Source organism: Odontesthes bonariensis, chromosome 12, assembly GCF_027942865.1.
Source record: "Odontesthes bonariensis isolate fOdoBon6 chromosome 12, fOdoBon6.hap1, whole genome shotgun sequence".
NCBI lineage: Eukaryota > Metazoa > Chordata > Actinopteri > Atheriniformes > Atherinopsidae > Odontesthes > Odontesthes bonariensis.
The window spans coordinates 153,454-165,077 of record NC_134517.1 but is presented as its reverse complement, the minus strand read 5'-3'; the positions used below and the strand labels follow the sequence as shown (position 1 = coordinate 165,077).

At 49.3% G+C, this 11,624-nt stretch overlaps 1 protein-coding gene across 1 annotated transcript; it reads left to right on the top strand.

Annotated features, from left to right (window-relative positions):
* Positions 1-249: 249 nt before the first annotated feature.
* On the top strand, positions 250-8,069 carry LOC142396294 (uncharacterized). The gene is made up of 4 exons (XM_075478853.1): positions 250-421; positions 1,673-1,868; positions 2,222-2,626; positions 5,153-8,069. The coding sequence occupies exons 1-4, from the start codon at positions 250-252 to the stop codon at positions 8,067-8,069; spliced, it is 3,690 nt and encodes a 1,229-aa protein (XP_075334968.1).
* Positions 8,070-11,624: the final 3,555 nt, after the last annotated feature.

Here is an 11,624-nt window from a genome sequence, read left to right as displayed (position 1 = left end):
CTGGGGAGACGAGGAGGTCCGCGAGCTCCTCATCCTCCGAGCAGAGGACGTCATTTACCGCCACATGTCGGGGACGGTGAAAGATGGACCTCTGCTGGAAGGGCTGGCGAGAAAGATGACAGAGCCGGTTTCCCACGCAGCAAGGTGCAGGTGACCAACAAACTGAAAGCCATGAGAAAGAAGTTCCATGCGGTTAATGACAACAACGACAGGAGTGGCAGAGGGCGATTGGACTGACCATATTTCGGCATGTGCCACGCCATCTGGGGAGGAAGCCACTCTGCCAACCCCATTGCCATTCAGGGCAGCATGGAGCTCGCACCCGCTCCTCTTCCCACTCCACTGTCTCCTGTCCCCAGCACAGCATCTGTCAGCTCCGCCGAGATCGAAGATGCAAACGAATCAGCCAGCGGGACCTTTAGTATTTGCGTGTGTATGAAATATACATATAAATATATATTATATTGACCGCTCCATTGCCAGGACAAACATGACTAATTTGAATTATTTTCTTTTTTAGAACAAGCGCCACCACCAAAGAAGCGGTTCTTCGGCGGCATCCCACGTTGTAACCATCCACACCCCGTAAAATAACATCTCCATGAACTGCATATACACTTGCGGGACCGAACAAACAGCCAGCAACAAAAACAAGTCCTCAAGGTGTCCCGCCATCGTTGGTTTGAAAAATTTGATGCAGACAGGTGTATTTAGGCCTACCTCCGACGCATGGGTTGTGCCTACGTCATTGTACACGCCCAGCATTTTATGTGTTTCGTGTGATGCTCTGCCACTAGGCAACGCCGCCGGGACTCGGCTTCAGGCGGCACGGATCCCCTAATATGCCAAGCTTTCACATTGCTCGACGCGGGATGAAGTGGCAATTTGGACCCGATAAGGTAGCGGATCTCTGTGTGAAAACAGCTACAGAGTGTGTCTCTAGCCCCTTTCACACTGCGACCCGCTACCTTAGCGGGTCCAAATTGCACCTTCGACCCGCGTCGAGCAATGTGAACGCTTGGCGTGTTGGTGACCCGTGTCGCCTGAAGCCGAGTTCAGGGGTGTTGCCTAGTGGCAGAGCGTCACACGAAACACATAAAATGCTGGGCGTGTACAATGACGTAGGCACAAGCCATGCGTCGGAGGTAGGGTTAAATACACCTTGAGGACTCGTTTTTGCAATTGTATATGCAGTTCATGGAGATGTTATTTTACGGGGTGTGGATGGTTACAACGTGGGATGCCGCCGAAGAACATATGCGGAGAATACAAGAGCACTATAGTCCCCGAAATGTGGTGGTAAATAACGTCCTCTGCTCGGAGGCTGAGGAGCTCGCGGACCTCCTTGTCTCCCCAGTTGGCCATATTAAAAAATGTCTCAAACTTGATGTAGGCTAAAACAGAGTAAAACTTGTCCTCACCTGTCGCTGTTGTTCTGAATCAGCTGTCCATTCTGTCTTTTAAACTCCTCACGTCACGCCACGTCCACGTCCGACCCGCGTCGATTGCGTTCACACCAAACTCGGCTCGGCAAAAAGACTAGGGTCTGACGCGGGTCGAAAGGTGAGTCGAGTTGACGCGGCAGCCCGGGTCGGCAGTGTGAACGCAACAGCGGACACGCTAAATTCGCGGATTAAACGCGGGTTATTCCTCAGTGTGAAAGGGGCTTCAGATTACATCAACTTCTGCGTCGACACCATCGTCCCACCAAAGACTGTCCTTTGTTATCCAAATAACAAGCCTTGGGTGACAAAGGACATAAAGAACATCCTCAACAAGAAGAAGATGGCTTTCAGAGCTGGCAACAAGGTGGAGGTGCAAACGATCCAGAGGGAGCTGAGAGTGAAGATTAGAGAGGCCAAGGATAAGTACAGGAGGAAGCTGGAGTGAAAACTCCAGCAGAACAACATGATAGAGGTCTGGAGTGGAATGAGGACCATCACTGGCTTCAGACCATCCAGCAACAGGGGAGGGTGGACATGGCCAACGAGATGAATCTGTTTTTCAACAGATTTGACTCTGAACCTAGCTCACCTGCAGCCAGCACCCACCCCACACTCTCACTCTCTCCCTCCCCCGTCCCACAGCCCCTCATCTTCCTGTGATGGCCCCCCTCACACCTCCTCCCCCGGCTCCCAGGCTGACTGCACTCTCCGGCATAACACCTCCACCCCTCCCCTCCTGTCACCTCTACACTGACTTTCACCCCTGATCATGTCAGGAGACAGCTGAGCAGACTCCACTCAGGCAAGTCTGCAGGCCCGGATGTTGTGAGCCCCCGGGTGCTCAAAGCCTGTGCCCCCCAGCTATGTGGAGTCCTCCACAACATCTTCAGCCTGAGCCTGAGTCTTCACAAGGTCCCCGTGAAAACGTCATGCATCGTTCCCGTGCCGAAGACGCCGCGCCCCAGTGGCCATAAGGACTACAGACCCGGGGCATTGACATCACACATCATGAAGACCCTGGAGAGACTCATCCTGGAGCAGCTCCGGCCCATGGTCAGACCACTTCTGGACCCCCTCCCGTTCGCATACCAGCCCCGACTAGGAGTTGAGGACGCCATCATCTACCTGCTCAACTGCGTCTACGCCCACCTGGACAAGCCAGGGAGCACTGTGAGAGTCACGTTCTTTGACTTCTCCGGTGCATTCAACACCATCAGGCCGGTGGTGGCGTAGTGGGTTAAGCAGCCGCCCCATGTACAGAGGCTACAATCCTCGCTGCAGCTGGCCCCGGTTCGAGTCCCGCACCGAGTGGTCCTTTGCCTCTCTCTCTGCCCTTTGCATTCCTGTCTCTCTCCAACTGTCCTATCATTAAAGGCATAAAAAGCCCCCCCCCCCCCCCCCCCCCCCCCCAAAAAAAGACGGAGTAATGCCTGGTTTATAGTCGGTAACGCAAGACGCAAAGCAAGACGCAAGAAGAAACGCAAGCCCTTGCGCGGTTGCAAGCCCCCCATTGCGAGCTTGCGTGTGTCACCTCAATTTTCTAAACTTCACGCAAGAAAAGACGCAAGCCTACTACTTGAAAACGACATACTCATCGATCAGACAGCATGCAGAGCGTTTACACACAGTGCACTTCACTCCTGCCCGAGCCGAAATCAGCCAGCCTGAAAAGCTGATTTCGCTTAAGCTATAAACTCTGTAAATATATAACTTTAGCAACATTTGAAACATTTTCAGGCGAGAAAGTAGTCGTTTAGACCCCCAAGGTGTTGAAAATCTGACAAAATACCGGCTATTTACAAGAAGAAGAAGCATGAATCACTCGAAGAGGTCCTGGCGGTGAATTTCCTTTCATCATAGTAGGCTTGTCATTGAAAAAACCCGCTACTCCACCTACTGTCCTGGCAGTGAATCGCCACGCAGCACACGCAACCGCCGGCAAAGCAAAATGAAGTATAAACGTCTCGAGCCATTAACACACGCGCAAGAAGAAAGCGCAAGGGCAGTTAAAAGAAGTATAACTCAGCCTTAAGGCCCCAGTGACCCCTGTCTCTATCTGTGGGGTCAACGTGGACATGGTGGAGGATTATAAATACTTAGGGGTGCACTTGGACTATAAACTGGACTGGACTAAAAACAAAAACGCCCTCTACAGGAAGGGCCAGAGCGGTCTCTTTTTTCTGAGGCAGCTGAGGTCCTTCAACATCTGCTGGACAATGCTGCGGATGTTTTATGAGTCTGTGGTGGCCAGTGCCATCCTCTAAGCTGTTGCATGCTGGGGCGGCAGACTGAAGGTGAAGGACGCCAACAGACTGAACAAACTCATCCGCAAGGCCAGCCACGTTGTCGGAGAGGAGCTGGACTCTCTGACAGCTGTGTCAGACAGAAGGATGCTGTCCAGGATAAAATCCATGCTGGACAATTCTGCACATCCTCTTCATGATGTGTTGGTCAGCCACAGAAGCACCTTCAGTCAGAGACTTATTGCACCACGCTGCACCACAGAGCGCCACAGGTAGTCATTCCTGCCTGTGGCCATCAAACTGTATAATTCCAGTGTCTGACAGTTATTCATCTCATTATTTATTAATTTCATTACTTCCATATGTGCAATAACCCGGTCATGTGCAATAATAATAATAATTAGGTACTGAGCAGCATTGTAAATACTGTTTATTGTATATAGTGAGATTTTCCTTATCTTATTCTTATATCCTATTTTTACACTGTTTATATGGGAAGGGTTGAAATACACTGTTAATATGGGAGTGGTATAATTTTATTTTACTGTATGGGGTTGTAATTTTGCTTTATCTTTACTTTATCTTATTTAGTCTTATTGTATTATATTTATTTCGCTCGATTGTATTTTCTGACTTAATCTTTTTTTCTGTAAACGAGTGCACTGCAGAAAAGGAATTTCCCGCAAGGGATTAATAAAGTAATTCTGATTCTAATTCTGATTCTGATTATTAAAAATACATATGGTTTTCCCATGTAGTTAAAGTATGAAGTTTATGTTGTTATAGATTGACAAGAGCGTGGAGGAAGTAATGGAAGAAGAAAGTGTAAGTGAAAGCATAAAGCAGCTTGATGTCATCAAAGACATAGTAAAGGAACATGTGTCAAAATCCCAAAGCTAAAGCTTTAATCTGTGGGAGGGGTTTGCATGACCCTAGCCCCTATTTAGTCAGCTCAGATCATATTGTGACTGTTTGAATGTGTTTGACCTTCTGGAGGAGCTGTGGACTTCTTGATTCATCCAGAATTCGTAAGCTACATTTATCTTGTGTACCATTTAGCTTTTTGCTAGATTTTTGCTAAATCTTTGCTAAATCTTTGCTAAATCTTTGCTAGATTTTGACTGCTAAAAAGTAAATTTGCTGTAGGCTTGTTTTTCACTGTGTGATAACAGCCCCATTGAAACTAGCTTCAGGCCTGAGTGGCCACTTGTCTTTTAATCTGTGGGAGGGGTCTGCACTCCTGCAGACAATCAGCAATTAGTGAATCAGTACAAAGCAACTCCTGTTGTTGGAAGCGTCAGTCTTCAATGGAAGGCTGTCGTACAAAGGCACTTGACTTTTTCAAGTCCGACTTCCTCAAGGACGATCTTCGTCTGGACGGTCCCTGTAAGTGTAAAGTACCATTTTTCAAGAAACCATGTGCTTCATTCCCGTTCTCTCCTCTCGGTCTTGGCGCCCACGCAGATACAGGGTCAGACCCAGAGGCCGGGACCCCACTAACTTCATCCACCCTTCTCTCTCTACTCATATTGAGCAAGTGGTGGCAGGGGGGCTGTGGAACTGCCAGTCCGCTGTGCAGAAGGCTGAGTTTATCTCAGGTTATGCATCCATGCTCTTCCTTAACTTTCTTGCTCTTACAGAGACCTGGATCACCCCAGAAAACACTGCCACACCCACAGCTCTGTCTGATGTGTACTCTTTCTCTCACACTCCCAGAGCTGCGAGGCGGGGCGGTGGTACTGGCCTGCTGATTTCCAAGGACTGGAAATACTCTCTTTGTTCCATCTTGCAATTCTCTCCCTCCTCCTTTGAATTTCATGCTGTCACTGTCTCTCACCCAGTCAAGCTCACCATCGCTGTAGTTTATCGCCCACCAGGCCCTATTGGGGACTTCCTGGAAGAGCTGGACACTCTTGTCTCTCACTTCCCTGATGATGGCTCCGGCCTCACCCTTCTCGGTGATTTCAACATCCAGACAGAGAAGCTTCACCCTCTTGTTTCTCTTCTCTCCTCCTTCGACCTAGCTCTCTCCCCATCTCCTCCTACCCACAAGGCTGGCAACATACTGGACCTTATCTTCACCAGGCACTGTTCTAGCGCCAACCTCTCTGTCACTCCCCTTTATCTCTCTGACCATTACTTCATGTCCTACACCCTCTCCCTCTCTTCTCCTCCCTCCCGACCTTCCCCCACCCACTTGGTATCTTCTCGTCCCAATCTCCGCTCTCTCTCCCCCACTGACTTCTCTTCTGTTCTCTCTGCTCTGCCTGCCCCTGAATCTTTTTCTCTTCTTTCCCCTGACACTTCTACTGATCTTCTTCTCTCCACCCTGTCCTCCTCTCTGGACAAACTCTGTCCCCTCACCTCCAGGCCTGCACACTCAGCTCCACCTGCCCCATGGCTGTCGGACTCAGTGCGTACTGAGAGGCGGAGCGTGAGGGCGGCCGAGTGCAAATGGAGGAAAAGTAAACTTCCTGAAGACCTTCTTGCCTTCCAGTCATTGCTTTCCACTTTTTCCTCCTCTCTCTCTGCTGCAAAAACTGCCTTCTTCTGTAACAAAATTCAAACTTCTGCTTCCAACCCCAAAGAACTCTTCCAAACTTTCTCATCCCTCCTCCAACCCCCATCCCCTCTCCCCTCCTCCTCCCTCCTCCCTGACGATTTCGCCGACTTCTTTGACAAGAAGGTTAACGATATCCGATCTTCCTTCCCTCACCTCCCAGCTGTCCACACCACCCACACCTGTCGCCCTTCCACTCCTCCCTCCCTACCACCTTCTCCCTCACCTCCCTCTCTGTCCCACTTCTCTCCCCTCTCTGCAAATGAGGTCCTCCACCTTGTAACATCCAGCCGCCCCACCACATGTTCCCTTGACCCAGTCCCTTCCCCTCTCCTTCATTCTGCTGCACCTGATCTTCTTCCTTACCTGACCCACCTCATTAACACATCTTTGACATCAGGCTCTTTTCCTTCTGCTTTCAAGACTGCCAGAGTCACTCCTCTTCTAAAGAAACCAGCTCTAGACCCTTCAGAGATCAAGAACTACAGACCGGTATCCCTTCTACCCTTTCTGTCCAAAACTCTTGAACGTGCTGTCTTCAAACAACTGTCCTCTTACCTCCACCAGAACAACCTCTTGGATCCCTACCAGTCCGGGTTCAAGGTGGGCCACTCAACTGAGACGGCCCTCCTAGCAGTAACTGAGTCACTCCAAACTGCTCGAGCTAACTCTCTCTCCTCTGTCCTGATTCTCCTGGACGTGTCTGCAGCATTTGACACAGTGAACCACGACATCCTTCTCTCTACCCTGGAGGGAATGGGGGTTTCTGGCTCTTCACTCTCCATGTTCTCATCCTACCTGACAGATCGCTTCTACCAGGTCACACTGCGAGGGTCTGTGTCGAAGCCACGTAGGCTCACCACCGGGGTTCCCCAAGGTTCGGTCCTGGGTCCTCTTCTTTTCTCCCTCTACACATCATCTCTTGGTTCTGTCATCCACTCCCATAACTTTTCCTACCACTGCTATGCAGACGACACCCAGCTGATTCTGTCTTTTCCCCCTTCTGACACCCAAGTGGAAGCACGCATTGCTGCGTGCCTGGCAGACATCTCGGGGTGGATGTCGATGCACCACCTTAAGCTCAACCTGGACCAGACTGAGCTGGTGTTTCTCCCGGGGAAGGGATGCCCGTTCAGAGACCTGGCCATCACCATGGATGACTCTGTGGTGACATCAACCCGGACCGCGAGGAATCTGGGTGTGACACTGGACGACGAACTGTCGTTCTCGCCAAACATCGCATCAGTGACCCGTTCCTGCCGATTCCTCCTCTACAACATCCGGAGGATTCGCCCCTTCCTCACCGACAAGGCAGCACAGGTGCTCATCCAGGCTCTGGTCATCTCCCGCCTGGACTACTGCAACTCCCTCCTTGCTGGCGCCCCGGCTTCTGCCATCAGACCTCTGGAGCTGGTTCAGAAAGCTGCTGCTCGTCTGGTGTTCAACCTCCCCAAGTTCTCCCACACCACTCCCCTTCTCCGCTCTCTACACTGGCTCCCTGTAGCTGCTCGCATCCAGTTTAAGACTCTGGTGCTGGCCTACAGGGCAGTGGAAGGAACAGCTCCTTCATACCTCCAGGCCATGGTCAAGCCCTACACCCCGGCCCGACCACTTCGCTCTGCGGCCACCAGGCGCCTGGCTGCCCCGTCACTCAGGGGTCCCTGCGCACGATCGACACGGTCACGGCTTTTCTCTGTTCTGGCACCCCGATGGTGGAACGATCTCCCGACTGATATCAGGACAGCTGAGTCGCTGCCCATCTTTTGCCGTAGGCTGAAAACCCACCTCTTCAAGAAAAACTACCCTGATCCGCCCTCTTAGGACAGCACCTGCGCCGTCCTAGTTCCTTACGCACTTATTGTTTCCTCCACCACTGGCACCCTCTATATTTTCATTACCCCCTACCCGAACCAGGGTTTGAATCCCAGTCCTGCTTTTCTTACCTCTTTTATTTCTTCCCCTACCCGAACCAGGGTTTGCATCCCATTCCTGCTTTTCTTACCTCTTTTATGTCTTCCCCTACCTGAACCAGGGTTTGCATCCCATTCCTGCTTTTCTTACCTCTTTTATTTCTTCCCCTACCCGAACCAGGGTTTGCATCCCATTCCCGCTTATCTTACCTCTTTTATTTCTCCCCCTACCTGAACCAGGGTTTGCATCCCCACCCCGCTGTGACTGGTGTGCAGTTGGTGAGAGGCTGGTTGGTTATCGCACTTACTCTAGCACTAGTTTTGCTCTTAGCTGTTTGGTATTAGAAGGAAATGTACTTATGATTTCTTGTGACCTGAAGTTCTTTTGCCTACCGATGTTGAACGCACTTATTGTAAGTCGCTTTGGTTAAAAGCGTCTGCAAAATGACCGTAATGTAATGTAATGTAATGTAGACGGAAAAAAGGCTATGTTCTGCCAGCACAAAAATCTCATTTAGCGTTGGCCAAAAAGTTTTGAGACAAAATGTGAGGAGTCAGCAGCGAAAAGGGGGAAAGCTGGAGCCAAACTTTCTTGGACCCCTTACAATCATATCCATTCAAGGAAAGAGTGCTGACCTTCTTGAAGAGAATGGGACAGTTTACAAAAATATCAGTACTGATCACTTAAAACACTTCAAAGAACAAAATCCACGAGTCCCACATAAAACAACAACCACCCTACCTCCAGCCGCTACAACCTCCTCACCTCCAGCCCCTACAACCACCTCAGCTCCAGCCCCTACAACCACCTCAGCTCCAGCCGCTACAACCACCTCAGCTCCAGCCGCTACAACCACACCTCCAGCCCCTACAACCACCTCAGCTCCAGCCCCTACAACCACCTCAGCTCCAGCCGCTACAACCACCTCAGCTCCAGCCGCTACAACCACACCTCCAGCCCCTACAACCACCTCAGCTCCAGCCCCTACAACCACCTCAACTCCAGCCCCTACAACCACCTCAGCTCCAGCCCCTACAACCACCTCAACTCCAGCCCCAACCACCTCAGCTCCAGTCCCTACAACCACCTCAACTCCAGCCCCTACAACCACCTCAGCTCCAGTCCCTACAACCACCTCAACTCCAGCCCCTACAACCACCTCAGCTCCAGCCGCTACCACCACCTCAACTCCAGCCCCTACAACCACTTCAACTCCAGCCCCAACCACCTCAACTCCAACCCCTACAACCACCTCAACTCCAGCCCCAACCACCTCAGCTCCAGTCCCTACAACCTCAGCTCCAGCCCCTACAACCTCAGCTCCAGCCGCTACAACCACCTCAGCTCCAGCCGCTACAACCACACCTCCAGCCCCTACAACCACCTCAACTCCAGCCCCTACAACCACCTTAGCTCCAGCCCCTACAACCTCCTCAGCTCCAGCCGCTACTACCTCAGCTCCAGCCCCTACAACCACACCTCCAGCTGCTATTGTCTCGTCTGCCAGTCTCCCAACAGGTCCTATTTCGTTAAGAACTTAGTTTTATCTTGCATCATCAAAGTGTTAGAATGTTTGTTTTGATCTTTTATATTTTTTTGATGAAATGTCTAAATTAGCGTCATATTTTAGATATATTTCTTAATTCATGTCTAAAACATTTATTTATGAAATCTTTCTTCGTGTTACACAAAGTTTGGAGTGGAACACACAAAGACATACATATCATTCTGCCAAAGATTGGACCCTACAAATTGTTCTGTTGGGATTTTGCCAGAATTGGTCCTGGTCAAGAGCTTGAGAGTGAGGTAACTTATTTTATGTTATTACTGTTTGTATTGTTTTTTTGATAATATGGCTGTGTTGGCAATAGCTTAAACAGCTATTTAACACTGAAATAAAGACAAAATGCAAACAAAACATATATCATTGTAAGCAATTGCTGCAGAAGAATTAATCAAAATATGTTAGGGTTGATAAATGGTTAAATGGAGGGCAAGATTTTGTTTAGTCAGTCACAATTGAGTTTAAAAAAAAAATAATCAAGGAACTGTACTTCCAGCCTGTAAAGAGGTAAAGTTAATTGCACTGTTGTGTTTCAGTGAAGTGTGAAGGTCCTGGGTTCAAATCCCAGTTAGAGCCTCTCTGCATGCATTTCACGTGCTTCCAGTATATTTGTGTTTTATGTATTGTTACTCAAGTTTCCGGTGGTGAAAAAAATGTCTATTAGGTCAGTTGTTCTCTCTTGGGTATGTGTGTGAATGGTTGTTTGTCCTGTGTGTCTCTGTGGCAACTTCATGATTCATCCTCCCCAGATAGGTAATAGTCCTGCAATGACCATGCAAGGATGACATTTTTTTGAAAGAGGAAATAGTCGGGTTCTTTCATGCATTGGGATTCCCCCAGAGGAGCTGACCTGGGACCTGACCCCGGATAAAGCAGAAGAGGATGGATGGATGGAAATGTAGTTCTGTCACTGTATCTCTCCTGCCTGACAAGTTTTTAAAAAACACTTAAAATAATCCTTTAGAGAAGCTAGTCATTAAACATATCCTTTTTAAAAATATTACTCTTTTTAGGTGATTAATCAGAATCAGAATGCCTTTATTGTCATTATACATGGTACAACAAAATTTAAAGCCACCAAAAACAGTGCAAAGAGAGTGCGAATATAAAAAATATAAAAAATATAAAAAAGGGAAGAGTGTAAGATGCACAGTTTTTTGTTACGGTAATAAAATAAATAAAATATGGTGTTAGTGGTAATAGATAAAATAAGGTGTTAGTAGATTCAAGTATGTGGATATATTGCACACAGTGTTTGGCCATAATTTTTGAATATTGCACATGAATAGGGATTGTCCAAAGGGAAGATCAGTGTGTCTCAGAATTTAGACTGGTTATGGCTTTAGGGAAAAAGCTGTTTTTGAATCTGCTTGTCCTTGTCCTGATGTTCCTGTAGCGCCGCCCTGAGGGCAACAGGTCAAACAGGGCAGAGCCAGGGTGGGAGCCGTCTTTGGAGATTGCCTTGGCTCTGCTGAGGCAGCGGGAGGTGTAAATGTCCATCAGGGAGGGGAGAGGGCAGCCGATGATCTTCTGTGCTGCCTTGACGACTCTCTGCAGCCTCTCCCTGTCAGCGGCGGTGGAGCTGCTGAACCATACTGTGATACAGTATGTCAGCAGGCTCTCGATGGATGAGCGGTAGAAGGTCAGCAGCAGGTTGGAGTTGAGGTTGTGCTTCCTGAGAACTCTCAGGAAGTGTAGCCGCTGCCGAGCCCTCTTGATGATGGCTGTGATGTTATCTGACCAGGAAATGTTGTCAGAGATGAGGACGCCGAGGTATTTGAACGTGTGGACCTGTTCCACGCGCTCGCCATTGATGTGAAGGGGGGCTGTATCAGTGCTGTGCCTCCTGAAGTCGATGATGACCTCTCTGGATTTCTTGGTGTTCAGAGAAAGGTTGTTCT